Source organism: Amblyomma americanum, chromosome 11 (assembly GCF_052857255.1).
Source record: "Amblyomma americanum isolate KBUSLIRL-KWMA chromosome 11, ASM5285725v1, whole genome shotgun sequence".
Classification (NCBI taxonomy): domain Eukaryota; kingdom Metazoa; phylum Arthropoda; class Arachnida; order Ixodida; family Ixodidae; genus Amblyomma; species Amblyomma americanum.
The window spans coordinates 119945002-119972152 of NC_135507.1; the positions used below are offsets into that span (position 1 = coordinate 119945002).

At 44.2% G+C, this 27151-nt stretch overlaps 1 protein-coding gene and 1 pseudogene across 1 annotated transcript in view; one reads left to right on the forward strand and one right to left on the reverse strand.

The window, feature by feature from the left end:
* LOC144111525 (protein O-mannosyl-transferase TMTC1-like) overlaps positions 1-27151 on the forward strand; it is a 311970-nt gene that overhangs the window by 85568 nt on the left and 199251 nt on the right. The window contains exons 2-3 of the mRNA XM_077644851.1: positions 6578-6755; positions 14215-14288. Coding sequence (XP_077500977.1) covers positions 6578-6755; positions 14215-14288 — 252 coding nt within the window. The remainder of the gene's footprint in view (positions 1-6577; positions 6756-14214; positions 14289-27151) is intronic.
* On the reverse strand, positions 25771-26513 carry LOC144110864 (uncharacterized; annotated as a pseudogene).

Consider the following 27151-nt stretch of genomic DNA (forward strand, 5'->3'; position numbering starts at 1 on the left):
CACCCGAAGACTTGCGTAAGCGTTGCGCAAAATGCAAATGTCAACCCCTCTTTAATAAAACCGTTGTGCTTGGGAAAGCGCGGGACAAGCGCACGACGAAGATAATAGAAGCTTTCTGCATCATAAAAAGTTTAGATGAAAGAAAAATGAAAGGTGTAACATTAAGCGACCGGAAGCGGGAAGAGTGGGTGAGGAAACAAACGTGAGCTAATGACATCCGAGTCGAAATCAAGGGGAAGAATTGGGCGTGGGCAGGAAATGTAGTTCGAAGGCAAGATAAATGCCGGTCCTTATGGGTAACGGAGTGGATTCCTAGAGAAGGCAAGCGTAGCAGGGGGCGGCAGAAGGTTAGGTCGGCGGATGAGATTAAGAAGTTCACAGGTATAGGGTGGATGCAGCTGGCAGGGGACAGGCCTGGTTAATTGGAGAGACATGGGAGCAGCCTCTGCCCTGCAGTGGGTGTAGTCAGGCTGATAATGGCGGTGATAATAATGGTGATATATTTTGCCCTCAATTTTGTGAAAAGGATGCATAGATAAGAAAATATGGCAGAAGCCTGGTTCAACATTCATTGCGTTTCTAGTGTCGTGCTATGGAGGACAACACAATATTGAAAGTTTTTGTTTTTTTCTGAAAGCACAAATTTCTGTCTTGAAATTTTGCCTAGTCATGTGGGCTGACGTATCTAAGTGAGAAGAAAGTTTTATACAAGAAATTGAAAAACTGAACATTGAAACATATACATTTTCTCGATTTGCAACCTGATCCCAGGAATGGAACCAAACAAACGGAGTCAGAATAAGTAAAACAGTGGGGAAGAAATCTCCTCCGCATGTTATGTATCGAGGAGAAAAACGTCCATTGGTCGAACGCTTGCCCGCAATACGCTGCCACCGCACTTCACGAAGCAGTAGAACGATCTTGCGGGCTAGTTGGTTCATGGCAGAAAGAAAGGTTAGTACTGCGCGAATGAGACACTACAGGAGAACAGGAAGAAAAACAACACAGGCGCAGACTTCCAACTGTTTATTTGAAACCCAAAGGCAAACGCTATATATGGCTTGAACCTAGGCGCACAACCATAGCTGTCATTCACAAAAAAGACCTGATTAAAGTCTAGACAACATTAATCTTATTTTTACGTTGCAGAAGGGCCGATAAACCACGCAGCACTCAGTCAGCATGTCAACAGACACTGCATGTTAAGAAAATGATTAAAATGAAGTAAGGAACCTAACGATCAACCTGAGTAAAGAGGGAGAAATATACGCGAAGTGACAATACAGGTTACCAAACAAACAAGAGTAAAACAACTATGCAAACGCGAGAAAATCGTGGTGTGACGTATGGAAAAACCGCCTTGAGAGCATGGGAACAACAAAGAACAAGTGTAAAGGTGAAGATTAAAAGCAGGTAAAAGTCTGGGATGAGGTATGGAAAACAAGCATGACATGGGAGCCAACAAAGAACAAGTGTAAAGGTGCGGATAAAACCAGATAAAACTACATTTCCGGCTTTGAGGTACATACATCTTAACCAAATTAGGACAGAAGTGAAAGAGTAGGTAGGCTTCTAAAGACGTGATTCCACACAGTAAAAGCGAAATAGACGGAGTGCTGACACATTTTTCACGAATTTTTACGATATGACAGGCCTCGACCACCTCCGTTTCCATCTTATTTCTTGATTTAAACAAAAAGGTAATGTTGCGCAAAACTGGGTTGTAAGGCACTTTTTTCTTGCACTCACTCTTCTCTTTACAGTTCTTACAGTACAAAAATGGTTTCCGCTCAAGCTACTGCAGAGCATGAACCTTGAAACTTTAGCCACGAAAGTAAAGAAGAACGAAACTGGTATTCTGCAAGTATTCGTCAGTGGGAAAACGCATAAACCGGAGTGTCCTTTACGAACCATAGTTTCTGAAGAAGAAACTTGGCAAAGGACGATTGGGGAGTAACTACAGCGTAATCTGAAAACGGTAGTTGGAAAAGACCCGTTTCTCGTTCGGAGCTCAACTGAAGTGGTGGCGTATTTGGGTCAAAACCTGCTGAAAGCCGCTACTGGTTTCTCAATTGACATTCAAGACCTTTTTTTTTCTTTCTGTACCACATGATGGCCTGTTTGATGCAATTCGCCAAAAAGCACAAGAAGGCGGGGAAATAGGTTTTCAGAATGAGGCAGGGGTCACCACGGAGCATTTCCTACAGTTGTTAAAATTTTACCTTAGCTCCACTGTCATTGAGTTTAAAGGCAAACTTTTTCTGCGAAAAGCTGGAATTTGCATAGGGTCATCTGTAGCCCCTGTCCGCTGCGATATTTACCTGTCAGTTAATGACCAGCGTCTTCAAGAAAGATTGTCCGGTGACAGGCTTTCGCGTGTTTTCCGGTACGTTGAAGATTACCTAGTTATACTTAACATGTCCCCAGAAGATAACGTTGATGAGGTCGTCACTGACATTCTAATTATATCTGACACCTCCTTTCAGGGATTAATCTTCACCCACGAGTTAGCTAACAACAACAGACTGCAGTACCTTGATCTTACACTCGAATTTGCCTCTAAACACATCTGCTGGTCATACAGTCCGAGACCCAAAAAGAACCCACTGCCGTTTGGAAGCGCACATTCTAAGCTCGTAAAACGTGTTAACGTTATCTCAGCCTGCCATTCTGCCCTAGAAAAATAATGCAACCACAAAATAGAAGAAAACTCTAGCCAGCAAGTTCAACGTTTCCGCGCAGCTGGTTATCCGCCCGACCTAATCACCGCAGCGTGTGAAAGCTTATTACAGAAGCTCAAAGGCCGTAAAAAAAAAATGAAAAGGACAAGGCAAAGCCACTTCAGGCGATGCCTTACATACACCGGGCATCCCACAACATCAAAAAAGTGGTGAACCGATATGGTGTCAGGATGTTTTTTTCTGCACCGATTAAGCTGAGCAGCGTCTACCCTTTGATGTCGACAGAAAAGAGAACCAGGCCGCAAGGCTATACCAATCACGAAAAGAAGTTCACAAAGTGCGATTCGGGCCTTGTTTACAAAATTCCCCTCACATGCGGTAGAGTTTACATTAGGCAGACTGGTAGGTGTTTTAATGAACGGACACGCGAACACAACTTTGCAGTGAAGAACAATCTGGGACGTCATTTGGCGCAGCATTGTAAGAACTGCAAAGTTCTTAAAGTTCTTACAGAACTGCAGTTCTTACAAAAAAGGAAAAGAAAAAAGTGCCTTGCAACCCAGTTTTGCGCAACACTACCTTTTTGTTTAAATCAAGAGATAAGACGGAAATGGAGGTGTTCGAAGCCTATCACATCGTAAAAAATTGTGAAAAATGTGTCAGCACTCCGTATATTTCGCTTTCACTGAGTGAAATCACGTTTTAGAAGGCCACGTATAACTGTTTAACTTCTGTCCGAAATTTGTTAAGATACATGCACCTCAAAGCGGGAAATTTAGTTTTGTCTGGTTTTATCCTCGTCTTTACACTTTAGCCGCCGCGGTGGCTGAGTGGTTACGGCGCTCGGCTGCCGGCCCGAAAGACACGGGTTCGATCCCGGCCGCGGAGGTCGAATTTCGATGGAGGCAAAATTCTGGAGGCCCGTGTACTGTGCGATATCAGTGCACATTAAAGAACCCCAGGTGGTCGAAATTTCCGGAGCGGTTCACTACGGCGTCTCTCATAGCCCGAGTTGCTTTGGGATGTTAGACCCCCATAAACCAAAGCAAACTTTACACTTGTCGTTTGTTGGCTTTCATGTCATGCTTGTTTTTCCATACCTCATATCACTATTTTACCTGCTTTTAATCTTCATCTTTCCACGTGTTCTTTGTTGCTTCCATGCTCACATGCCGGTTTTTCCATATGTCACACCATGATTTTATCGCGTTTGCATAGTTGTTTTACTCTTGTTGCCTGTTCGGTCACCTGCATTTTCACTTCATGTATTTTTCACCCTCTTTACTTCGGTTGATTGTTAGGTTCCTTACTACTTTTTATTCATTTTCTTGACATGGAGTGTTTGAGTACATGCTGACTGAGTGCTGTGTGGTTTATCGGCCCTTCTGCAAAGTAAAAATTTGATCAATGTTGTCTAGATTTTAATCAGATCTTTTGTGAATGACAGCGATGGTTGTGCGCCTAGATTCTTGCCTTATATAGCGTTTGCCTATCGGTCTCAAATAAACAGTTGGAAGTCTGCGCCTGTGTTGTCGCTTTTGTTCCTGTTTTCTTATCGTGTCTCATATGCGCAGTACTAACCTTTTTTCTTCACGAAGCAATTTTTTTTACAATACTTCCTTGTAGTTTTAAGCAATGAAACTTTTCGTAAGCATGAAAAGTTAGACGGACGAGCCGGTGAAGAAATAATCAAAATTCACTTTTTTGGCCATTTTTAGAGATTTCAAAGCCTCCTCCTAAAATATGCGTGCAAGGGAAATCGCACTCGGATAAACTGGTTAGGAGTTATGTCAATCGGAGTGCAGTGGCGTCACACTTGCGTGTTGATCGTAACAAAATACAGTGCAGACAGCAGTGTTTTTTTTAATTATTCAAAACTACGGCAGTAGTGTATTTCTTCTCAGAGCATAATTCTCTAAGTGCCTAGTGTAGTTTCATTAACCAGATGATTACGCTGTATTTCTTGTTGTATGGTTGTAATGTTATCAAGTGAATACTGTATATCCACGTCAGTTTTCTGCCATATTTATGTTTACCTACGATGTTTTGTTTGCCGTGGTTTTCTGTTTATTTTACAAATCACACTTTTGCTGTATATACAGGTTAACGTCAGGTCAAAGTTGTTTATTCATGAGTTGTAACTTACTTGTCTTTGACTGACCATACCAGTTAAAGTGTTTATAGTTTAACATTATTGCTACGTTCTTGTGATTTCGTGGTATATTATTTTGCAGTATTGCTTCCAGCCGCTTCCGTCCCCCCCATTTATTAGGTAGCATTTTTTACAAATAAATTGTGAATCGAGCCTAAAGAATGTTCCAACGAGTGTGCGATGGTTCTGAGCTCGTTTTGTTCTTCACTTTCAGGATCCTTTTTCTTGAGTGAGCCGCCGCGGTGGCCGAGTGGTTTTGGCGCTCGGCTGCTGGCCCGAAAGGCGCGGGTTCGATCCCGGCCACGGGGGTCGAATTTCAATGAAGGCGAAATTCTAGAGGCCCGTGTGCTGTGCGATGTCAGTGCACGTTAAACAACCTCAGGTGGTCGAAATTTACGGAGCCCTTCACTACGGCGTCTCTCATAGCCTGAGCCGCTTTGGGACGTTAAACCTCCATAAACCAAAAGAAACCTTTTCTTGAATTTAGCTCGCAGCTGCTTATTTTAAAGAAGAGGCTGATAGCTGTTAAAGAATGCCATTGAAGTCATCATTCTCTGGGTCTGGCGATTGCGCACACCGGGCCAAATTAGCTTCACCGCCTTTGTCTGTTGATAGTGTCAGAAAAGCCTGCCCGAGCTCACGTACTCTGAAGAAATGATCTTGCAGGACGTTACTCTTCACGTGTCATCTGCACTTCTAGTTCAACGCACTGGAGCGCCGTAACTAGATAACACTAACAACAATATTGTCATTTGTGAGAGGCCTTTGTCCTGCAGTAGGCGTAGTCAGGCTGCAGTAGGCGTAGTCAGGCAGTAGGCGTAGTCAGCCTTGTGCCCTTCATTATTGACCAACGTTGTATTGTGATGTATCGTTTTTCATTTTATTGTATTGCATTATGTTTTGTTGTATTAACGTATTATTCTTAGTTGCATTTGCTTTGTCCCCCCCCCCCTTATGTAATACCTCAACAGAGGCCTTTAAGGGTATAATAAATGATGATGAAATGATGATGATGATGATGATGATGACGTTTCTGGTTACTTTCATGAGCGGCAGAACTATCGACTGAAAAAAAAAGGAATTTTATCTCTCTTTTTGTTTGGCGGGGGAAAGGTGAGACAAAGCGAATAACTGATAGGTATTTTACGCTACAAAAAGAAGGCTTCGTTTGAATGCGCATCGGCATGCTGGAAGATTTACTCCCTTTTGTACATATGAGCCACGCGCATGCGCTCGGCGAAGTAAGTAATATTCTGGCTATGCTGTTATTTTGAGTATAACTGTGTATCCTGTACTGAAAATTTCGATAACGAATTCGGATTTGTGTAAAGTTGGCTATTTGTCTGAGCCGCGTCTGCACACTACACATTCTGATACTCGTGGTCGGGGCGTATGCAAGATTCCCGGATGTGTGCAGCCATGCGCGCCCACCATGTCGCTTGCACTGCCGAAGGCGAAGTGGTCTATCCCTACCAAGTGCTGGGGATGGAGGAGGAGGGCATCGTAAAGAAAATGTCATTAATCAGGGGCCGCAGGCCGCTCCTGAAGTTGTGCTCATTTTACGGAATGCTCTGGATATTTGGCAGCAGAGGTGTCGCTGTCTTGCTTCTCGTTTATTTTTGTCTGCACGAATAAAAATGAATCGATGAACCGATCAATCATTCAAGTGCCTGATTTGGAGCTTGACGATGCATGGAAATGCATTCGATGCCCCCGATTGATAAGCCAATGTTTTCTCTCGCAGGGCAAACTTCCTCATCGGTGGTCGCCGCGTCCGCGGCTACCATGGGGTGAACGTGGCCCTGCACTGCGCATGCTCGGTACTGGTGGCTGTCGTTGCTCGCAGCGTCCTGCGGATGCCGGCTTTTCAGGCGGCCGTGTCCGCTGCGCTCTTCGCCGCGCACCCCGTGCACACGGAAGCCGTGAGTTCCGTATCTGTTCTCAGTGCCAGTCCGCTATCAGCGAGGTGTAACTGATAAGCGAAGATCTGCATTAATAGCGCGGCATGTGACGGGTCGCCAGATGTGCGCGGTTGAACAGAACTAAAATATTATTAGTGTACAGTCTTGGTCAAATGTTGCAAGGCCAAGGGATTTTCGCTTCAGCCGCCCAACAGCCCCATTACGGCACTATTAAGGACCGAATAAGGTTTCCTCCTGTAGCAGAGAAGCGTCCTGCTTCACTTATGTTATGAATCATCTGCTACACGAAACATTAGAGCAAAATTCCAAGACTGTACATAAAAAGCAAACTGGCGCGATAAGAAGAAGACAACACAAGACAGGATTGGCGCCAGTTTCTAACTGATTTCATTTGGCAGAAAAAAAAAGTGAAAAAGGAAAGATTGCGCAGATGTTTGATGTGGAACCAAACGTATAGGCTGAGTAGGGTGCCCAGAACATATGATTGTCGTTATCTGCGAGAACCTTCTCCAGAAAATCTTGGCAACATTGGCGGCTGATTAGGGTGAAATGGACAAATAAAGAGAAAACAAAGCATTTTCGTTGTTTAATTCGTATGTCCACTGTCTTTCAATCAATCTCAAACAAGTGCCAACAGCACTAAAGCCAATGTTTTGATATCTGCTCCCAGCAAGCTATCGCGCGTATACATGCACCAACAAAGACAGGCAATACCGAAAGAATCATCCGATTTCTCTTTCTGAGTGCCCGGCTTATGTCGTGTACGTGGTACCTCTAAGCTCTGGCCGCGAATAAATCGGCCAAACAGGCATGAGCTATAAAGACAGAGCGAGGCAGCATAAGTTACTGGTAAAGAATGGCTATGGTTGCCACATGGCAGTGCGTTGCAAAAGTTGCAGTTGCTGTCTGATTTTCGTAAACACGAGATTCATAGGCAGGTCAGAAGGCGGATTTTAAAGAGGAATATTTGAGGCGTATTTAATCAAGCAAAGGTACCCTAATTGGGTGAACAAGCCGTTTCTGTTACTATCTGACAAAGAATTCAGCTTTTTGAACGGGTCGATGCCCTAGTTTTGATTTTTACTTTTGTTATTGTTGTTTTTGGCAGGTTTATCTCACCCTAGAATTATCCCTAAATCCCTTTTATTTTGGCGTTTCCTCGCGTGGTTAAAAAGTGGTGCTTTTCTCCCAATAAATTCAGTTCGATGTTGGCGCCCGTCCTGTCGTCTTTGTGATGTCCTTGTTTTCTCATGTCAATTCTCCTTTATTCACATTGTATCTGGATCCTACTTATTTGCTCAAAGTAATATCTTGCAATTAATGCTGCCAAATGGGGTGTGATCCTTAGGATAGCCTTGGATGAGTCAATTTATTTTCCATCTTACGGTCTGGTCTTTATAAAAAAGGAAAAAGAACTAGACCGTAGTCGGCACCTCCAGTATACTTACTGATCTGCTGGAACGAAGCATGATGAAAACTGCATGATTTGGTGGAGCCCGTGCTAAGCTCTCCTTCGAATAAGGGTTAACGGCTTATGCTCAGCGAAGGATTAGTGCAGGCGACATGGGAACGGCGTTAGGTTTCTCGTTACTCATTTCTCGCAACCTGAAAGCCTGCGCGCTTGGGCTCAGTTGCCTTTTCCATTACTTCTCTATTTTCACAGGCTGACAAGAGCGTTTAATGCGTAATTGAACTTGCAGCATTTAATTTCACTTGACTGTGCTGTGAAGCGAGCCTTCTGCTGTCAATTCAATACGAGGAACAATGGACAAACTTGTTTTACACATATCTTGCCTTTTAACGAATTCACCACTGCTGTTTGGCACACTCGCTTCAGCGTATTATTTTCTCTTAATATCAAGCTCACCATCATCAAACGGAGTGCAAAACGATAAACATTGTATACGTTGAAGCCGAATCTGTGAAATGTGTGATGAATGAAGTTCAGTCACCTCCTGATAGTCTTTCTAAAAACTATGACTCGCTTCTGGCTCATTCCCTGGCTCGAGATGAGACCATTGATGCGCGGACCATCCATGTGCAGACACTAGAAACGCGTGTTACTTCCCAGTTCTATGCTATCCTGAAACTACAATACGATTTGAATGAATCAGAACAATACAGCAGGCTGTCCAACCTAGAGATACATCGCCTGCCCACAAACCCGGACGAGAACCTCATGGAAGTCCTGAAGGATTTCAGTGTCGAGCTTGCAATTGATTCCTTCTCACAGTATAAGGTGGTGGCTTTGCATAGGCTTGCCCCTCGTAGGAATGGTCCTGATCCCGTTCTAGTAAGATTTTCAGGCGTCAGCATTTGAGATAAGTGGCTGCTTGCTCGGTCAAAACTGCGATGCTTAGATCGAAGCAATGAACACTCCAAGTTGTTCTTCGCCGATCACCTTTCAAAAAGCCACAGAGAACTTTTTTTGGCTTCACGCACTGCAGCTAATGCAGAGGCCTACGATTTTTTGCGGGTTAAGAACGGTCACATTTACTTGCGTAAGAAGGAAGGGGATCCATCCTTTCATGTTAAGCAAAGTTCGCATTCTACCATCTCGCAGCTTGCAATCTGTGCTTCAATCAGCATTTCTGCCGCCTTGCACTCAAGGTAACCTACGCTGCATTCTTTCTGGCTTTAGCAGGCGATAGACTCCAGGGTTGGACGGTATCTCAGTCGCTACCCTTTTCAGAAATTCTGAACGAATAAAGCATGTTCTGCTCGCAATTATCAATTGTATAATTTCCAGCCGAATACTACCTGAGGGCTTAAAGAAGGCGACGGTTATCCCTATCTATAAGAATTAAGTAAAAAATAAAGTTGAAAAATTTGAAAATTATCGTGGTATTTCGATCCTACTATGCATTGCGCTTGTTTTATAAAAACACATTTCGACGGTGATGATCAATTTTCTTGAAGCTCATGACGTGTTCTCTGGCAATCAGTTCGGGTTTAATAAGGGTTGTGGTACACTGAACGCGCTTGATGAACTATGTGATCTTTTAAACAGCTGCAATGAAGAAAATGAATTTGCTTGTGCTTTATTTTTGGACGTGTCCACGACGTTTGACTCGGTTAATCATGTTTTGTTGTCAGATAAACTCCACAATAAAAGGTTTAGGGGTCCGTTTCTGTCTCTTCTTGTTAACTATCTATCCAATTGTTCACAGCTCGTTGTATAAGGTAAACATAAAAGTTGCCTTCTGCAGATTAAATCCGGTGTTCCTCAAGGATCTCTACTTGCACGTATTTTTTTGTAATTTATGTCATTGATTTGGTCTGTCTCCAAACTGTGCCGTGTCTTTCAATACGCGGATGACACGCTCTTAGTTGCTAGATACAAGGACTATAAGACAACATTATCTCTTATCCAACACGACAGCGAGTTATTTATGGAATGGTTCGGCAATAACTTAATTACTGTTGACAATAAAAACACAAATCGTATTTTTTCACAATTATCTAAAGCGACTTTCTAATTATGTGTCAATTCGTTTGCACAGACAAAATTGTGCTGATTGCAGATGTCCATCAATCATGCCTGTGTCAACGGTCAAACACTTCTTCGGTTCCGACATGTCTTGGAATACCTATTTTTGTTTTGTCTGTTCTCTGCTCCGGAAAGTTGCATGTTTTCTGAAGTCTGTTAAGACCCTTTGCCATATGTATGTACGCAATCAAAAAGTATACGCCTTAGCCTACATTGTGTTACGCCATGGTATTTGCTGCTTTTATTTCTGCTCTGCCTTTTGGCGAAAGAAGGTCAACAGCGTACTGAAATCTACCATTAAATCTGTATTACATGGTAGGGCACGAGATCAAGACAGTAGCGTTTTTGAACTTTTACATATGCTTGACTTTTTCTCATCTTTTTTTTTCGAAACAGTAGTAGTTTTTAAACACATCTGGATAAGCGATTTTTGTACACCATATATTCCCGTTAAAGATCTGCGAACTCGCGATCGTTTTCTCGTGCCTAGAGTGCGAACCCGTTATGGCGGGCGTCTTCGAAAACATTATGTTCCTTCTGTTCTTAACTGGTTACACAAAGAAATATTTTCTGCTAATTCCAAAATAAGATTGGGAAAGCTTGTCTTGCGAAATTACGTTGTAATTCCAGTATTCTGTTCTGATGCTATGGTATTACACGTTTTTGTTTTCTCTCCTTTTTTGCGTATGTTGCATTCGCGTTTTGTGACTCCATTTTTCTTCACACATACTTTTTTTTTTCTCAACTTGTCTGCTCGGTGCATGATTTGTATGCTGTCTGCTGCTGGGCACTGCCACTCAAGCCTTCTAAAGCTTTGGCAAGCCCGCATTTGTACTGGAAGGAGGAAATAAAGTTTTATTTTTATTAAATTTTTATTATTATTGCTATCTAATGACCTCGGTAATAGTATATTCGCTCTTCGGTGCTTCTGCGACTCGACCGCGAACCAGCGACAAAGTCACTCCATGCGGGCGCGTGTGTCTGCGTCAAGCAGACATGTCCGGTTGTAAGTGGTGTTTTGTTTAATTAGTTCTGTTAGCTTAACCTCACTTCAGCACCTTTTCGTAGATAAACAGTAATATTAGAGTAGCCAGCACTGAGTACGACGCCTCTGTTGTTTAGTGAAGCAGCGGTCGAACAGAACAACACAGACGAACTGAGCTGTCATGACAATACAAATAGGCAACTTAAACATGCAACTCGAAATATAAAAGAACATTTCTGCAACACTACATTACAAAACTTTATTAAAACTGCACCAAGCAAATTTTGGCGTTACTTGAGCAGAAAGCAAAAGATAAGTCTTCCCATGTCATCTCTGAACGGCAAACTTAAAGCAGATTCGTTCAACAAATATTCTCAATCGGTCTTCACTGTTGATAAAAACCACGTTGGCCAGATTGCGCCACAACTATATGGCCACGAGCATCTCGTTGGTACGCCTACAATTTCTGAGGCTGGTGTGCTATCCTTTCTTCTAAATGCTGATGGAATTAAAAGTAGCAGCCCAGATGACAATCCTAATGGTTTTCTGAAACGTTATGCCGAGCCTTGTAGCAAATATCTTTGTCTTCTTTTCCAAAAATCAATTCGTGAATGTTGTGTTCCCTCTGAATGGAAAATCGCCAAAGTAATCCTTGTCCACAGATCAGGTGATAAACACGCCCCGAATAATTATCTACCCATATCTCTGACATGTACATGAGAGAAAATCCTGGAACACATTATCCTAAAATTTATGACTCAATACGTGGAAGCTAAAAAGCTAATTCACCCTTGCCAGCACGGTTTTAGAAATGGGCTATCCACTATAACACAACGTGTTGAATTCGTGCATGATCTTGCGCAAGGTATTAACAATCAGTCGCAATTTGATATAATTTACCTTGACTTTTCCAAAGCGTTCGACCGAGTGTCGCACCAAAAATTGATGTACAAACTCAAGCATTTAATTGGTGATGGTCCCGTCACACAATGGATCAGCAGTTTTTTGTCTGAACATTGCCAACTTGTCCGATTCGGCGGACATACCTCCGACATTATTCCCGTGGTATCTGGTGTACCCCAAGGATCTGTACTGGCGCCTCTTTTATATTTGCTATTTATTAATGATATAACTAACCAAAATGAAGTACAAATGACAGTGTTTGCAGACGATTGCGTTCTTTATCATGAAATTAAACATCAGACTGACCAGATGAAATTAAATAGCGCTTTGCATAAAGTTTGTCAGTTGTGTCATGATTGGAGTATGGTCATTAACAAAGACAACACGGAATACTGATATCTGGGCATCCTTATCTCATCCGACCTCAACTGGAAAACGCACGTTCAGCATGTAGCAAATAAGGCAATGAACAAGCTGTTTTTCCTCAAACGTGCCTTGAAAAACTCGCCTCCTGAAATGAAGCTTGTGGCATACACTACACTTATACGCCTGGTATTAGAATATGCTAACATTACATGATTCTCTTTACAGGTACTAGTGTAGCCGCACTGGAAAGTGTGCAGCGACAAGCTGCGCGATTTATCTATAAATAATACAGACGCACAGATTCACCTAGTGAGCTTTTGCATCGCGCAGGACTTCAGCCTTTATCTATCTGATCAAAACTGCACCGCTTGAAATTTCTATACTTACTTCTCCACAATTCATTTAAGCTTATCTCTGAAGACTTCCTCAATATAAGCCACTCAAGAATCACCCGCCGCAAACGTCCTCTCACACTTAAAGAATTTTTTTGTTGCAATAACAAATTCTATTTTTCCTTTTTTTTTCCGCGAGCAGTGCGCGAATGGAATGCCCTTGACGCTTCGATTGTGATGCAGCCGACAGTCCTCAAATTTTTGGCGCTTACCGAACTTAATATGCTGCCACAAAACTGACTAAATATTGTTAAAATGTTGGTGATATATACTTTGTTCTGTATAACTGATTACCTTGAATTTGTTTGTTCTTGTCTTGCTTTAACTAGACCCATCAGTTTCATTGTACACCTGCTTACTGTTCTACAACTGTTTTATCGGGAAGTTGTGTATTTTTTAAAGTGCGCCCACTCCTGTAAAAACACAGATTGTGGTTGACAGTATATCGAAATAAAAATAAAATAAATAGAAATAAAAAATGATGATCGACTGTCTGTAATTTATGCGTGATATTATCGGACACAGTAATTCGCATAGCTCACATGTGCGCTCACATTTTTCTTTTTACGACGTGTTTGGGGGATTTAATCCAATGATTTTGTTAATTTTAAATTCATGGCACCCATTTCGTATGAATAAGAGTCATGCAATGGCGAAACGGTGAGGCGGTCATTAATTGTAAAATACAGAGGCGAACAGAGGCAACAGAAGAGAATTCCTCACACAGAAGTAATATTTTTCAACAGAATGAATATTTTATGATTTCATGATGGAGCGCGAATAATTTGTGCTCCATCGTATCGACATACAAGCGCTTGTCTCTTGTATTCATTCGTGCGTGTTTTCTGCGCTTATTCTGACAAGCGTGTGTTGCGGACTAGCCCTAACCCACAACTAACTTTGTTCATAATGCTTAGAAATATTGCTGGATCTCGATTAGATTCCGTTTTGTATTCCGCACGTTTGTATCGTGCCATCCGGCTTTGAATATGATCCACTCTGGTAGAACTTTCTTCGCAGGCGCTGTCGTTGGCTTGTTCCAAAAATGGCACATGACCACCCGATGGGATTTGAAAGCTTTTGGAGATGAGTGCCAAAGAAAAATTATTATACTGATTTAAAGGCAAATGAAGGCTCAAGGCTCATATGTCCAAAGTAAAAGGGGAATGAATGCAAGACGATAGAGTAAGAAATCGGTTTAAAAAAAAACATTTAAATAGCCTGAAAAATTTTCGGTGCGGTTAACGAAGCAGTGTAGCGGTTGCAGCGAAGAAGTGTTGAAGCCACTCACAAACCTGATTCGTCGCACATTCCCTGCCACAGGTGTCCAGCATTGTGGGCCGCGCCGACGTGCTGTGCTGCCTCTTCTTCCTCCTCTCCTTCCTCTGCTACCACAGGTGAGTCAAGCACTGTGCATGCAGGGGCAATGGGAGTTGAAAAACTGCAGCAGTTATCCAAGAGCATCCCTCGAGTTCATGTCCCTGGAGTCCTCCGCTCTCTGTGTAGTACGTGGGGGAAATTACGGAGCACGGGTGGGAGGGGGGTTCAAATTGAATTGGGCCTGTACAGTGAGTTTTATTGCAGAACTGAATACCGCTGCAATCATAAAGTTAGATGTCCAAAAACACCGTGTACAGATCTCGACATTTACCTGCAGAGTATTTCGTTACTGCTATGCTCATTGCAACAAATAAAACTTTTAACCACCTTCCGGGGTCAATTTGCTTTTTCTGCGAGTGTATGATGAAAATCGAGCAGCGGAACGCGTAGCTCTCTCCACATTGGCCTAACTGTGGAGGAAAAGTGCGTATGACATCTTATGTCCCAATCTTACGTTCACTTATTTTCAAGATTTCGGAGAGCGGTCTGGCGCACAGCAGACGCAGCTGCAAAATTCCCCCTCTCGCCGCTGCTGTCTCGCCCAGTGCGTACACGTTCACCAATCGAGAAGCCGCCGCTGCTTGAAAGCTCGTTCTTCTCCGCGAATACAATGCTCTTCTCATCCCGGCATTGGGCGCGCTGTTCCGACAAGATCACGTACTTACATCTCCACCTCGGTGTTTGATAACTATGGCATCAGTGTTGTGCCATGGTTCAGGGCATGGTGCGCGAGATGCGTAACACATACCGTGTCTGTCAGCAGGAGCGAGCTTATGAGCACCATCTGCGCTGACTGCAAGTGGCAGATTTGGATGCGCGACCTCATTTAAAGGACTATTCGATAGGCTGCGCTGTTTTTCCGAAACAAGAGAATATACCGCGATTTCCGGTTTACGGTCTGCACATGGTGTATCGTCCGCAGGACTGAGCTTTTAACGCTGAATAAATGTTTTTCAGCACATTGTTCGCAGCCTGTACAAAGCCCGCCGGACCTAGGTCAGCAAGCACAAGTATCACAAAACCTCTTAATAGAAAAAGCGTCACGAATTTTATGCCATATTTGGCGGTATTCAAAAAATCCTCTATTGTCCGTACCGGTAGATAATCCGTGAAACGTACAATATAAACTTTAAACATACGGTATATACTCCGTTGGCTGTAAACTGGTAATCACAGTAATTGATCGCGTTTCTGTAGGCCTTATTAGAAATGCAGTACGGCAAGTCCGCTATTTGTGCTCAAAAACTGCAGGGCACTATGCATGTAGAGAGCAGAGAAAATTAAGGATGACACCTGGAGCGCTGTATTGCGTGCATCTTTTCTTTCGTTTGTGTGTTCATTATGCTGTTTTGCAAGCAGGTCCAACTAACTAGCCTACGAATGCGTGTTAAGCGACTTTTTTCTGACGCAGTTCTGTACACTGTCTCAGTCTACCCGATTGGCAAATACAGGAATTTCCCTACCGATGTGCAGTTATTAAAAGTTTATGGTTAAATTTCAAGTTTTACAGCCACCAGAATAAAGCATATTTTTAAGAGTGCCGGTTGGATGGTCATGATGGTTTTACGTCGCGCAAAATACGATTTTGTCTATGAAGCGCCAACAAGAAAGAAACATGCCCAAACTTTAAGGCATGCTGAATCGTTCCTTCAGCGCGAAAACCGAAAAATGAACAATAACAAATCAAATGCGCAGAATGATAGGCAAAGACGTACAAGCGCACAAAAAACACAACCACACGAAGAGAGTGACTGAGACACCACGAGCGCTAGGTTCGGATCAAAGAGATGACTCTTTTCCAAACGGCTTTCGATAGCTAATGCAGACGTTATAGTCAACATTCTTGTAATCTTGCCGTTTATAAGCTTTTTCCTTCAAATGAACTTTCCGTTGATTTCTTCTAGGCCTATATGCAGCCAGATTAGGCTTTCGTGCTTAAGCCTCTGATGGAGCCCTTTTGTACTCAGGCAGGAAATGGCAGGTGTCTCACGTACAACGAAGCGTTGTGTCTGCAGACAGTGCGGTGCTATGAAAATGACCTTTAGTGATGAAAGAAAATGTTTTTCCCGCTCCACAGGGATTAATGAGCTCTGGTAAGTACATTCTCAGCAGCGGGGCTCTTAAGCACATTTGACAGTCCTATGCTTGGGAGGGTTGAGGACTGAAGTTCCTCCCCCTGTCGTAAGATTAGGATCCCTGAGTATGCAAGGGGAGCTGTGTGGCAGCCCACAGAAGCAGACCTCTTGGGCTGTATACATTTTGCAAAGACTGTACCTTCCTCCCGTTCGAGAGAACGTCTGCAGATGCTGCAGTACAGTCTTCCGCGTAAACTTAATGAGTTCAAACATACTTTAGACGATCTCCGTTTACTATAAAGAACTATCTTGCATGCCATGTTTAGTTGAGGTAAAAGATTGTTTAGCCTTATTTCATTTTCATCCTGCTTTTTTTTCTTCCTCTAACTTGTTCTTTTCCTACTAAGTGATGAAATGTCTTGAACATGCTATGCAAATTCTGTTGTTACAGAGTCGTTTTGCTGTTTCTGCTTGCCAACTTTAAAGGGCGGCGGGGGGGGGGGGGGGGGGGGTTCTGGTTAACCTGCATCACGTGCAGCTTTTTTCCCGCTCTCCTCACCACATATCGTTTGTCGATCTGGTGCATTTGTGTTGTGAAATAAACTGAAACTGAAACTCAAGAAACGAAGACCGCGAATAGTTCAGCGCAGAAGACAGACAACGGCGAGAAGGCACAGATTGGTTGTTTGTTCGGTGTCGTGTTTCTTGCGCCCCAGTTTTCGAAGTGTACGCACAAAACACGAATTTGCTTATATGGGGAGCAAAAAAGGAGTAAGGCGTTCTCTATCGCACATCGAACAGGATACAGTGATCAAATCCCTGAGTATAATATATACTTTGATCACTAAATTTACGGAAAGTACACTTTTGGGAACGTTGGTATATTGCCTCTGCAATGCATGCCAACCTAATGCAGTTAGCAATGGGAGGATGCTTCTAAACGCGGCACCGGAGATAGTTTGGCTACCAACTATAGAAAGTTGAAACATCGATTTTAATCATCGTAACGACTAGAAGTTCGCCTGTTTTAAAGAGAGAATTTATTGTCGTTTCCAACCGTAGGTATCCTGTATGTTAGTGATGATGTCTACTGTAGGCTTGGGCAGCATACCATGCCTGTAAAAGAGAGTGCGATAGAGAAGGCTTACTCACGTTTTTTTTTTTATTTATGGGCTAAGTCGTGCTTAGAGCGTCCTTTTCACCAACTAGACCAAAGTATTAAACTTCAGCCTAGTTCACTGTGCACCGGTTCCTGAGCACAAAGGACCGACAGATGACAAGGGAACGTTTCGCCGAATCGGTGCTATTCTGACCCGATGTAAAAGCACCTCTTGGCGGTAACAGAACAAGTGAACACTCAGTTCCTACCATTAGAGCTTTCCGGTGTAAATATAGAGGAACATGAATGGTCTGGCTGCTGCTCCGCAGGCAAGAACCATTTCACCGACCGCTCGCAAACCAGGTCGACGGAACTGTCGCAGGGTGTAGAAATGCAAATCTTTCTGTTCGTGCCACTTTTCCGTCACTTGTAGTGTCAGGCCTTTCCCGCATGTTTTATCGCCCACAAGCCTATTTTACGCGCAGTGAAGTGTGTTGGAATGGGTTTGCAGAAAGAAGAGCCCGAAGAAAAGAAGAAGATAAAGAAAATTGTAGTTTGCCTGTTTCACGTTCTCAAAGGTCGCGCGCTCGGACAATATATGTTCTTTCGATCCTTGATATATTTGAGCGAAATAACATATTTTATCCCAATAACGTCTCATAAGGCCTCACAATGAGGTTGCTGAATTTGTCCTATTTTTTTAAGTTGCGTTTTTTCGCTTATTGTGTACATACGGTAACGTCGTGTATTGACCTCTGCAGGATGAGAATATTTTTCACATTTCAAAGATTTAAGTGTCCAAAGCTCCGTTTTGGTGATCTTGGCTTAGTTTTCGCGATGGTGTTCAATAATTTGGCAAAAAAGCCCGTATTTTTTGAATGACAGTAATTATGTCCTCGACAGCGGAATTTCAAGAGGCAACAGATCAAGGAAACGCTCTAACGATCACCTCAGCTTTATGTAGGATTTTTCAATTTCTTCCCTGTGTTTTTTTATACCGCATAGCGTGCTGATATGCTCTAATACGCTCAAGTAGCCAACTTCGCACAGAGACTCATGAAGATGTTGAAGATCTCGACAAAACAAGAACTTCCATCCTTATCTAATGACAAGAAGTGTAAGTTTTGTGCACTTTTTTTTGAGGTCCCTGGTGCATTGGCAGCGTAAGAAATCTAAACTGATGATCTTCATAAGAAGCCAAGGTCTCTCGTTTAAACAGAATTACTGTAGCTCTAGCAGTTACGCTAAAAGAAAATTAAGACTCTTCCGTGTAAAAATACTGGACGTGTTACCAAAATTTAATGAGCATAACATTTTAGGACGAAACTTGGGGCACACAAGCAAGTTACTTTTTGTGCCTTTTTTAACATTCAGGGCACATTTGTTGTATGTCAGGATTTTAAGTTGTCTCTTTTTAGAGTCTTCTTAAGAAGTCATATATCATAATGCCGATTTTGATAAGTCTTGTTTTGGGACTTGCAGTATCAATGCTGGGAAGTGGCCTTTTCCGTTTTTTCCGCGTTCGTAATTTTTTGGCTGGGAATAACTGCTGAGGAAAACATTTAATGTGCCTGCATGTTTCTGCAATAACTTTTAGTGAAAACTCTTTTGTAATTGTATTCTGATTTAGCCTGATGCATTTGGTTGCTATGGAAGAATAGCGCAGAATACTCAGCTCATGGAAACATTTCATACGGCTTACTCTTCTTGAAATGAATTTCCGCAATGCAGAAGGTCTGCCTCAACTTAAAAAGGGAGGCTGCTCAAAAGAACACCTCCACAATCAGTCAAAGTAAAATCACGCTTGTATTTTCATTCTGATGTCTCGTGCCATTTCGTCGGCTGCCACCGCTTTTTGACACGCAAAGACTGCTTTTGAGCTTGCGGAACAACGAAGACAAGACAGGGAAGAAATGGCAGCACTCTGTTGACAGATGTCATCTCCGCAAGTGGAGTGGCCGGGCGTCGTTGTGAACTGTGGTGCCAGGTGCAGTATGATCAATGGTTCGACAATGCAGAGTCTCGCACATTAGCCAATGAGAAGTGTTGAAGCATAATTTGAGAAAATACAAATTTTTTGTGCACTTTGTGAAATGTTTCAAATAAAACAGTAATTCGAGCCCTCTCAGTGACTATTACCATAGAAGCTGAATAGTTTCTGCAGTCTCGGTAGCTTGAATTTTAATCGTAATTTGTTAACTACTATGCCTTCTCTTGCACACAATTTATTATTGAAGGAAGGCGCACGGAAGGCGCTGAACTTACTACAGCTGAGTTGTATGTTCAGCGCCTTCCGTGTGTATCGTCTCCTCCTCTGTCTGTTTTTTGAGCGCTAGTTTTTAATACAATGCATCACCACCAACTCGCCCAATCCTCAGTTGTTCAACATGTCTATAACTTGTTTTTCTCTACGCGCTTTTATTACCTACATTGGAAACAACCTTTAGCACTACATTGGTAACAACATCAATGTGGACACGACGAAGCATGGTGCATGAATGACGCTTTATTGAAGAAGGCGAGCGGTTATATAGGCAAGCGGTTAGATAACAGAAATGGGGGCTGCTTCTGTCCGGCTAGGCGCGTGTGCATGACTTGCACTACGTCACATCTCCCCTCTCTCTCTTTTTTTTTTAATCGTCGAATCAAGTAGAGTTTCAGAACTCAGGCGCCGGGTATCTTCGTGGTGGTTGGCGCTTCCGTTCACTCCTGCGGAGTTGTGTAGATTCGGATGTCCCTGTAGTGTCTGGGACTCCCATAGCTGGCAGCGGCGCGGGAGTCTTGTGGTCTGGAGACGAGGGAGGAGGAGCCGGATTGAGGTGTTCTCTTGTGCGCTGAAACTGTTGACCCTCTTCCGTTTTGACGATGTAGGCACGAGGAGTCTCAGCCCGCTGTACGACCGTGACAGGAGACCATGATCTTGAGGGCACATTGTACATAGTTGCGGTCGAGCCAGTGCGAAGCTCTGGAAGAGGCCGTGTACCTCTGTTGTAGAAGCAGCGTTGCTTGCTCCTGATGTCTTCTAGCCTTCGTCGCACGGTCTTGGGTGGCACTGTTTGTGGCTGTAGGTGGCTGGTTGGTACAGGAAGCAGCGTTCTTGTCTGTCGGCCCATGAGCCTCTGCACAGGGGACTTCAGAGAAGAGTCCCGAGGTGAATTTCGACACTCAAGCAATGCGGCACAAAACTCAGTGCTGCCGAAACGGAACCGCCTTAACAGCTTCTTAGCTTCCTGTACTGCTCTTTCTGCCATTCCATTCGAGCGGGGATAGTACGGACTAGACCGGACGTGTTGCAGGCCAATCTTATCGGCGTAATCCTTGAACTGTTGGCTACTGAAGGGTGGTCCGTTGTCTGTGCAAAGTCGCCTTGGGAAGCCATGTGTTGCGAAGATGTCATTGCATGCTGCAATAACCTTGTTGGCTGACGGCGCTTGCACAAGCCTGATTTCAAAAAAGAAAGAGTAGAAGTCAACAACGACTAAGTACTCGGCACCGTTGTGATGACAAATATCAGCTCCTATTGACTCCCAGGGCAGAGTTGGTATCTCGTGACTTAACAGCGGTAGTCGCGCATTTCTTGATTTGTACTTTTGGCATGTTTGACAGCGTTGAGCGACTTCCTCAATATCGCTGTTTATACTTGGCCAGAAGACAACGGTTCGGGCGCGTGCCTTCATTTTTTCTGCTCCTGTGTGCGCAGCATGAAGAGAAGCCAGTACCTCACTGCGCAGTCTGGCAGGAATGATAAGGCGATTGCTCCGGAACACAAGGCCGGATTCAGTATGCAGCTCGTCGCGGAAGTTCCAGTAGCTGCGTAGCTCGGTAGTGACGTCAGCCTCGTCAATGGGCCACGCTGTGCTTGCATACTGGCGAAGTTTCACCATGCTTGGGTCACGGTCCGTCTCCCGCAGAACTTGCTCCAGGCGCCTGTCTGAAGCTTGAAGACAAGCGATAGTGTTAACGTGGAAATGCGCGCAATGTTCTACGAGCTGTGCTTTATTAGGAAAACGTGATAACGCGTCAGCGATGAACAGCTGTTTTCCCGGAGTATACTTGACATCTATATGGTATTTTTGTAGGTTTAGACGCATACGCTGCAGGCGGAGAGGGCACTGGCATAATGGCTTCTTGAAAATCATTTCGAGCGGCTTGTGATCAGATTCCACAATGACTTCTGGCTGCCCGAAAATGTAGTCCTTGAATTTTTCACAGCCGTGGACGATTGCTAGCATCTCTTTCTCTATCTGCGCGTACCTTTGCTGTGCTTCTGTCAGCGAGCGAGATGAGTAAGCTAAGGGGTGTCCATCCTGCATTATCACAGCGCCAATTCCGTTTTGGCTGGCGTCTACAGATAGGGTAATTGGTTTGCCCTTCTGGTAATATGCCAATATGGGAGCCGTTGCTAGTGCTTCGCGCAGTGCTTCAAAGCTTTTTGATGTCTGTCTTCCCAAACCCATGCAGCATTCTTTTTTAAAAGTTCTCGGAGCGATGCTGTGAGCGTTGACATATTAGGAATGAAGCGGGAAACGAAGTTCACCATACCCAAGAATGTCTGTAGCTCTTTCCGGTTGCAAGGGGCCTGCACGTGGAAAATATCTTCCAGTCTCCCTGGATCCAGGCTCAACCCGTCGCGCGTCAACACGTGGCCTTGGTACTTGACGGATTCCTGCAAGAAGTTACACTTTGTTTTGTTCAATGTCAAGTTGTGCTCCTGACATCTTGTCAGCACATTGACAAGATTTGCGTCATGCTCTTCTTTAGTGCGACCCCGGACTAGAATGTCGTCCATTACGACTGCTGTGCCAGTGAGACATTCTAGTACTTTGTGCATGGCGCGCTGAAATATTTCGGGAGCCGAAGAAATGCCGAAAGGCATACGTAGGAACCTGTAACGACCGTACGGAGTGCTCATTGTGCAAATTCTGGAGCTTTCCTCATCCAGTTTTATCTGCAAAAATCCCGTAGCGGCATCCAAAGTCGAAAAGTATTGTGCTCCACACAGAGACGGTTCAATGTCTTCTAGCGTTGGCATAGGATAATGTTCCCTCAGCAGCGCTTTGTTCAAATCAGATGGATCGAGACATATGCGTACCTTGTCGTTCTTTATGACGGTAACCATGTGGCTGGACCACTCGGTTGGCTCGGTCACCTTGGAAACTACTCCGGCTGCTTCCATGCGGTCCAGTTCCGCTTTTACTCTGTCCTCGAGTGCGAACGGAATCCGGCGTGCTGCTTTGACCACTCCTTGGGAACCTGGCTTGAGCTTCAAGTGGTAGACGACACCCTTGAGCTCGCCTAATCCGGAGAAGACGTCTTCATACGGCTTGACTACGTCGTACAGCTCTTGGTGCTCCAGTGAAGTAATTCGGCGAATCAAGCCTAGCTTCTCGGCAACTGAGCCGCTAAGAGTCACGGGTATGTCGTCTTCCATTACGAAGAATGTCGTTTCAAATGTTCCCTCGGGTCCGGTCACATGAAGGTGACTACGTTTCGTTGCTTTTTTCTGAAAGCCAAAAAATGTGTTCAGCACGACAGCGCAGTTTTCGGGTTGCTTTTGAGTTATCTTCTGCAGCTGGCTGCGTGATATGACCGAGCAATTGGCTCCTGTATCAAGCTTGCAGGCAACGGGCGTTTCTGCTATTTTCACGATTGCAGTCCAGCGGTCTTCTTTCTTGCTGCTTGGCGATAAAGTTTGCAACCAGAAATTATCTGCCTGTCCGTCTGAATTCGCTTCCAGTGACGCCACTTTTTGCTCTTTCACGCAGAGGTTAGCGCTCTTCGTTTTGCACGCAGCTGCAAAATGATTTCTTTTGCCACATTTTAAGCACGTGCGTCCCTTTGCAGGGCATGTTTCACTGTTGTGAACACGAGCACATTTGTTACAGCGACTTTTCATTTGGAGGACCGCATTGACCTCCACTTGACAGTTCTTGCTGGAGTGTATTTCTTCACTTTGCTCTTTGCCGTGTTCCCGAGCTCGACACATTTCAACAGTTTTGGCCAAGGAAGCATTTTCAGAAAGAAGCGTTTCTTGAAGCTTCTTGTCTCTCATTCCCAGAATGATTCTGCTTCTTAGCATGCGTTCTTCCAGCTCACCGAATTCACAGCTTTTTGCTAGTACACGCAGCTCCGTTAACCAATCGTTAAAATGTTCGCCTTCCTTTTGGTCACGCTTTCCAAATCGAAACTCGTGATAAGCTAGGTTTAGTGCTGGTTTGTAGAACGCTTCAAACTTTCGCTTCAGTACAGCAATGTCGCTTTTATCCTCTCCAGCATCAAATACGAAAGTGCTGTACGTTTTGCGTGCGTCTTCTCCAATACTGATGAGAAAAGTGGCTGCCTGTACCTTTTTCGGTTGTTGGTCCAGGTAGGTTGCAGTTGAGAAGAGCTCGAACTCTTGCTTCCATGCTTCCCAGCTATACCAGACGTCTCCCGTTGTATCCAGGGCCTTCGGTGGTGGCAGCAGCGAAGTGACGGGGGCGGCAGGCTGGGCGCGGTGCTGCTCGGCGTCTGTCATGGCTCTGGTCCGATGAAACTACCCGGGCCTCCCGGATTGCCGTGCTTCTGCCGTCGGTTACGTTGCCCGGTTGCGTTGCGCGATCGCTAACCGGCCACTTCTGACACCATGTGGACACGACGAAGCATGGTGCATGAATGACGCTTTATTGAAGAAGGCGAGCGGTTTTATAGGCAAGCGGTTAGATAACAGAAATGGGGGCTGCTTCTGTCCGGCTAGGCGCGTGTGCATGACTTGCACTACGTCACAATCAGCTTTTATATTCTGGGATTGAAAAAAATCCCTCAATACTGAGAAAGAAAATAGTCTCCTAGTCTGCAAAGGGGATCTAACCCCGGCTCTCAGCGGGCCGGGCGGTCACGCGACTCATAGGCAAACTATACAAACTATACATAGCAACAAGGAAAATCAAAAAGAGCACGCTGAACACAATATATATATATATATATATATATATATATATATATATATATATATATATATATATATATATATATATATATATATATATATATATATATATATATATATATATATATATATATATATATATATATATAAAGAGCATTTACAATTTTAGGATCAGTCAGCCAGAGGTTGGCTTTGTCTCATTAAAGTTCACTCAGATGTAACAAGGGCTTTACTCTTGGGAACCACTTGGAAATTTCCGCCACCTCTTTTTGGATTGATACAGCCGATGCACACTTTCACAAAAGTAGATTCGCGCAGGTCTGGCTTTTCAAGTTTTTGGCTAAAGTGCTTTAGCGGGGCACCTAGCCAACGCGCTGAAGTATGTAGCAGGTGTTTCAGGGAAGGTGATCACTAATTTTTAGAAACAAGGTTTTTAAGGTAACGAGAAGCAATTTGCGGCACAGTAATATAAGTGTTGGCGGACGTTAAAAAACAGGCGAATCATCTTAACTAGCTAAACGATTAACTAAATTTTAATAGTAAACTTTTCAACTATTACCAGTAGGCACTTGACTGCAATTAGGGATTTGTAGCCGGCCATTTTTAATAGCCATATCAGTTGTTAGGATTTGAAAATGCCATTTCTGTCGCCGCTGTGGCACGACAAAATTTGGCTATTTCGTGTATAGTTACTACCACTGGTAGGTTTGCCCGCATACTTTTCTAAAGTGTATGTATTTTAGCACAATGTAGCCAAATTTTGTCGTGCCATAGCGGCGAGAGTAGTGGCATTTTCGAAATTCTAAACACTGACATGGCTATTGTTAACGGCCGGCTACAAATCTCTAATTGCTTACATGTGCCTATTGGTAATAGTTAAAAAGTTAACTATTAGAATTTGGTCAATCACTTAGCTAGTTAAGACGATTCGCCTGTTTTTTTTTTTACGTTCGCCATCGGTGACATTAATATGCCGGAAAAAGCTTCTGTTAACGTCAGAAACCCTATTTTTAAACACGAGTGATCACCTTCCCTGAACCACCTGTGTGGTGTTGCGGCCCTTGCCGGACGCCGAGCGCAGCCGGGCAGCGGGCAAGAAGGAACTGAGCCTGACTCCGACGCCGGGCACGATAACAACGGCAACCTTTATTTCCCGCAAGCAGCATATCTATATAGAAAGCACTCATGTGACAACTGACGTCACGGACAGAACGTTTCAGCCATCACGGCGAGAGCGCCCGATAACGAAGACACATGACACGCGGCATAGGCGCTATCAGCACATCTCCCCTTTTTGTGAAAAGACACACCGGCATTTGCCACGAAACTTAGCACTGCGGCCAACAAAACATGAAAAGTTTTAATGGAAGCAACCAGTGCTCAAAACAAAATAACAGTCAGTTACTGAACCCATATCGGTCTCGCGGTCGGACATGGTGGCCAAACCGCATTCTATATCCGGGAGGGTGAGTTCGTGGCAAGGGTGTATTAGATGGATCGGCAGGTGCCTTGCTAGTGGATGGATTAGTTTCCCGTTCCATTTCTACCGGACTATCATGTGCCTGCGGAAACTCATCGCTGACTCCTTCTTCCTCGTAGTCATTCTGCTGGGAAACAAAGCGAGCCAGGAATTTCTTTCTAGAGCTACACCAGTAGAAGTTCTAACTACATACGACTTCGGACGTTGTGCAAGACGCAAGACTCGCGCTTTCACTTTGCAGTCTGTCACCCATACTTCCGCTCCTGGTTTGAGGACTGGCAGCAGAAGAGCCGTATGACGACTATCGAAGTACCTACGCTGCCGCGGTCGGATGGTTACATCGCGATCTCTGAACTTCTTCAGGCTCACCCTCTGGGGAAGAAGGCTCTTGGGAGGGAGAGGAACTGTTGTGCGTAGCCGCCTGCCCATCAGAAGCTTTGCAGGGCTTTTTCCAAGTGGCCCTGGTGTGTCCCTGTACGCTGGCAGCGAAAGATAGGGGTCCGTAACTTTTATAATCAGCCGTTTAATTGTTTGGACCATCCTTTCTATTTCCCCATTTGCCTGGCGGTGCCTGGGGCTCGTCGTCACAGTGCGAAAGCCATACTCGTGAGCAAACGACTGAAATTCCCGAGATACAAATTGTGTTCCATTATCCGACATGACAACCTCTGGTATGTCATGTCTTGCAAAGAAACTTTTGAGGTGCATGACAGCGGAACTTTTTGTCGAAGATAGCAAGACTATCTCTGGGTATCTAGAAATACAATCTACGACCACCAAATACCGCTTTCCCGCAATATGGCAGATATCAAAGCCTAGATTTTGCCAAGAACGCTGTGGAGTGGTTGTCGGAATCATCGGTTCCGACTTTTGTTCCCTCTGCTCCGTGCACACTGGGCAATCGGTCACCAAAGCTCTCAGATGGCAACTAAACCCCGGCCACCATACGGACTCTCTGGCTCGAGCTCTGCATTTTTCAATTCCTTGGTGACTCTCGTGCAAGCGCATCAAGGCCTCTGCGCGTAATTTTTGTGGGATCACCAGCCGCACACCTTTGGGTAGCACGCCTTCAGCGATTGTCAGCGTTGCGCTTTCCTGCAAGTATGGACGCAAGAGCATTGACAGAGATGAGAACGTTGGCCAGCCTTCCCGGCTGAACTTTATAAGAGCTTGACAGACTTCATCGGCTGCTTGTTCAGGTTTGACTCGTTCAAAAAGGCTCGCCTCGACGGCATTTGTCAAACAGCCAGAAACGAACTTGCCGACTTCGTTAACATTCAGCGCATGAGCATCAATTT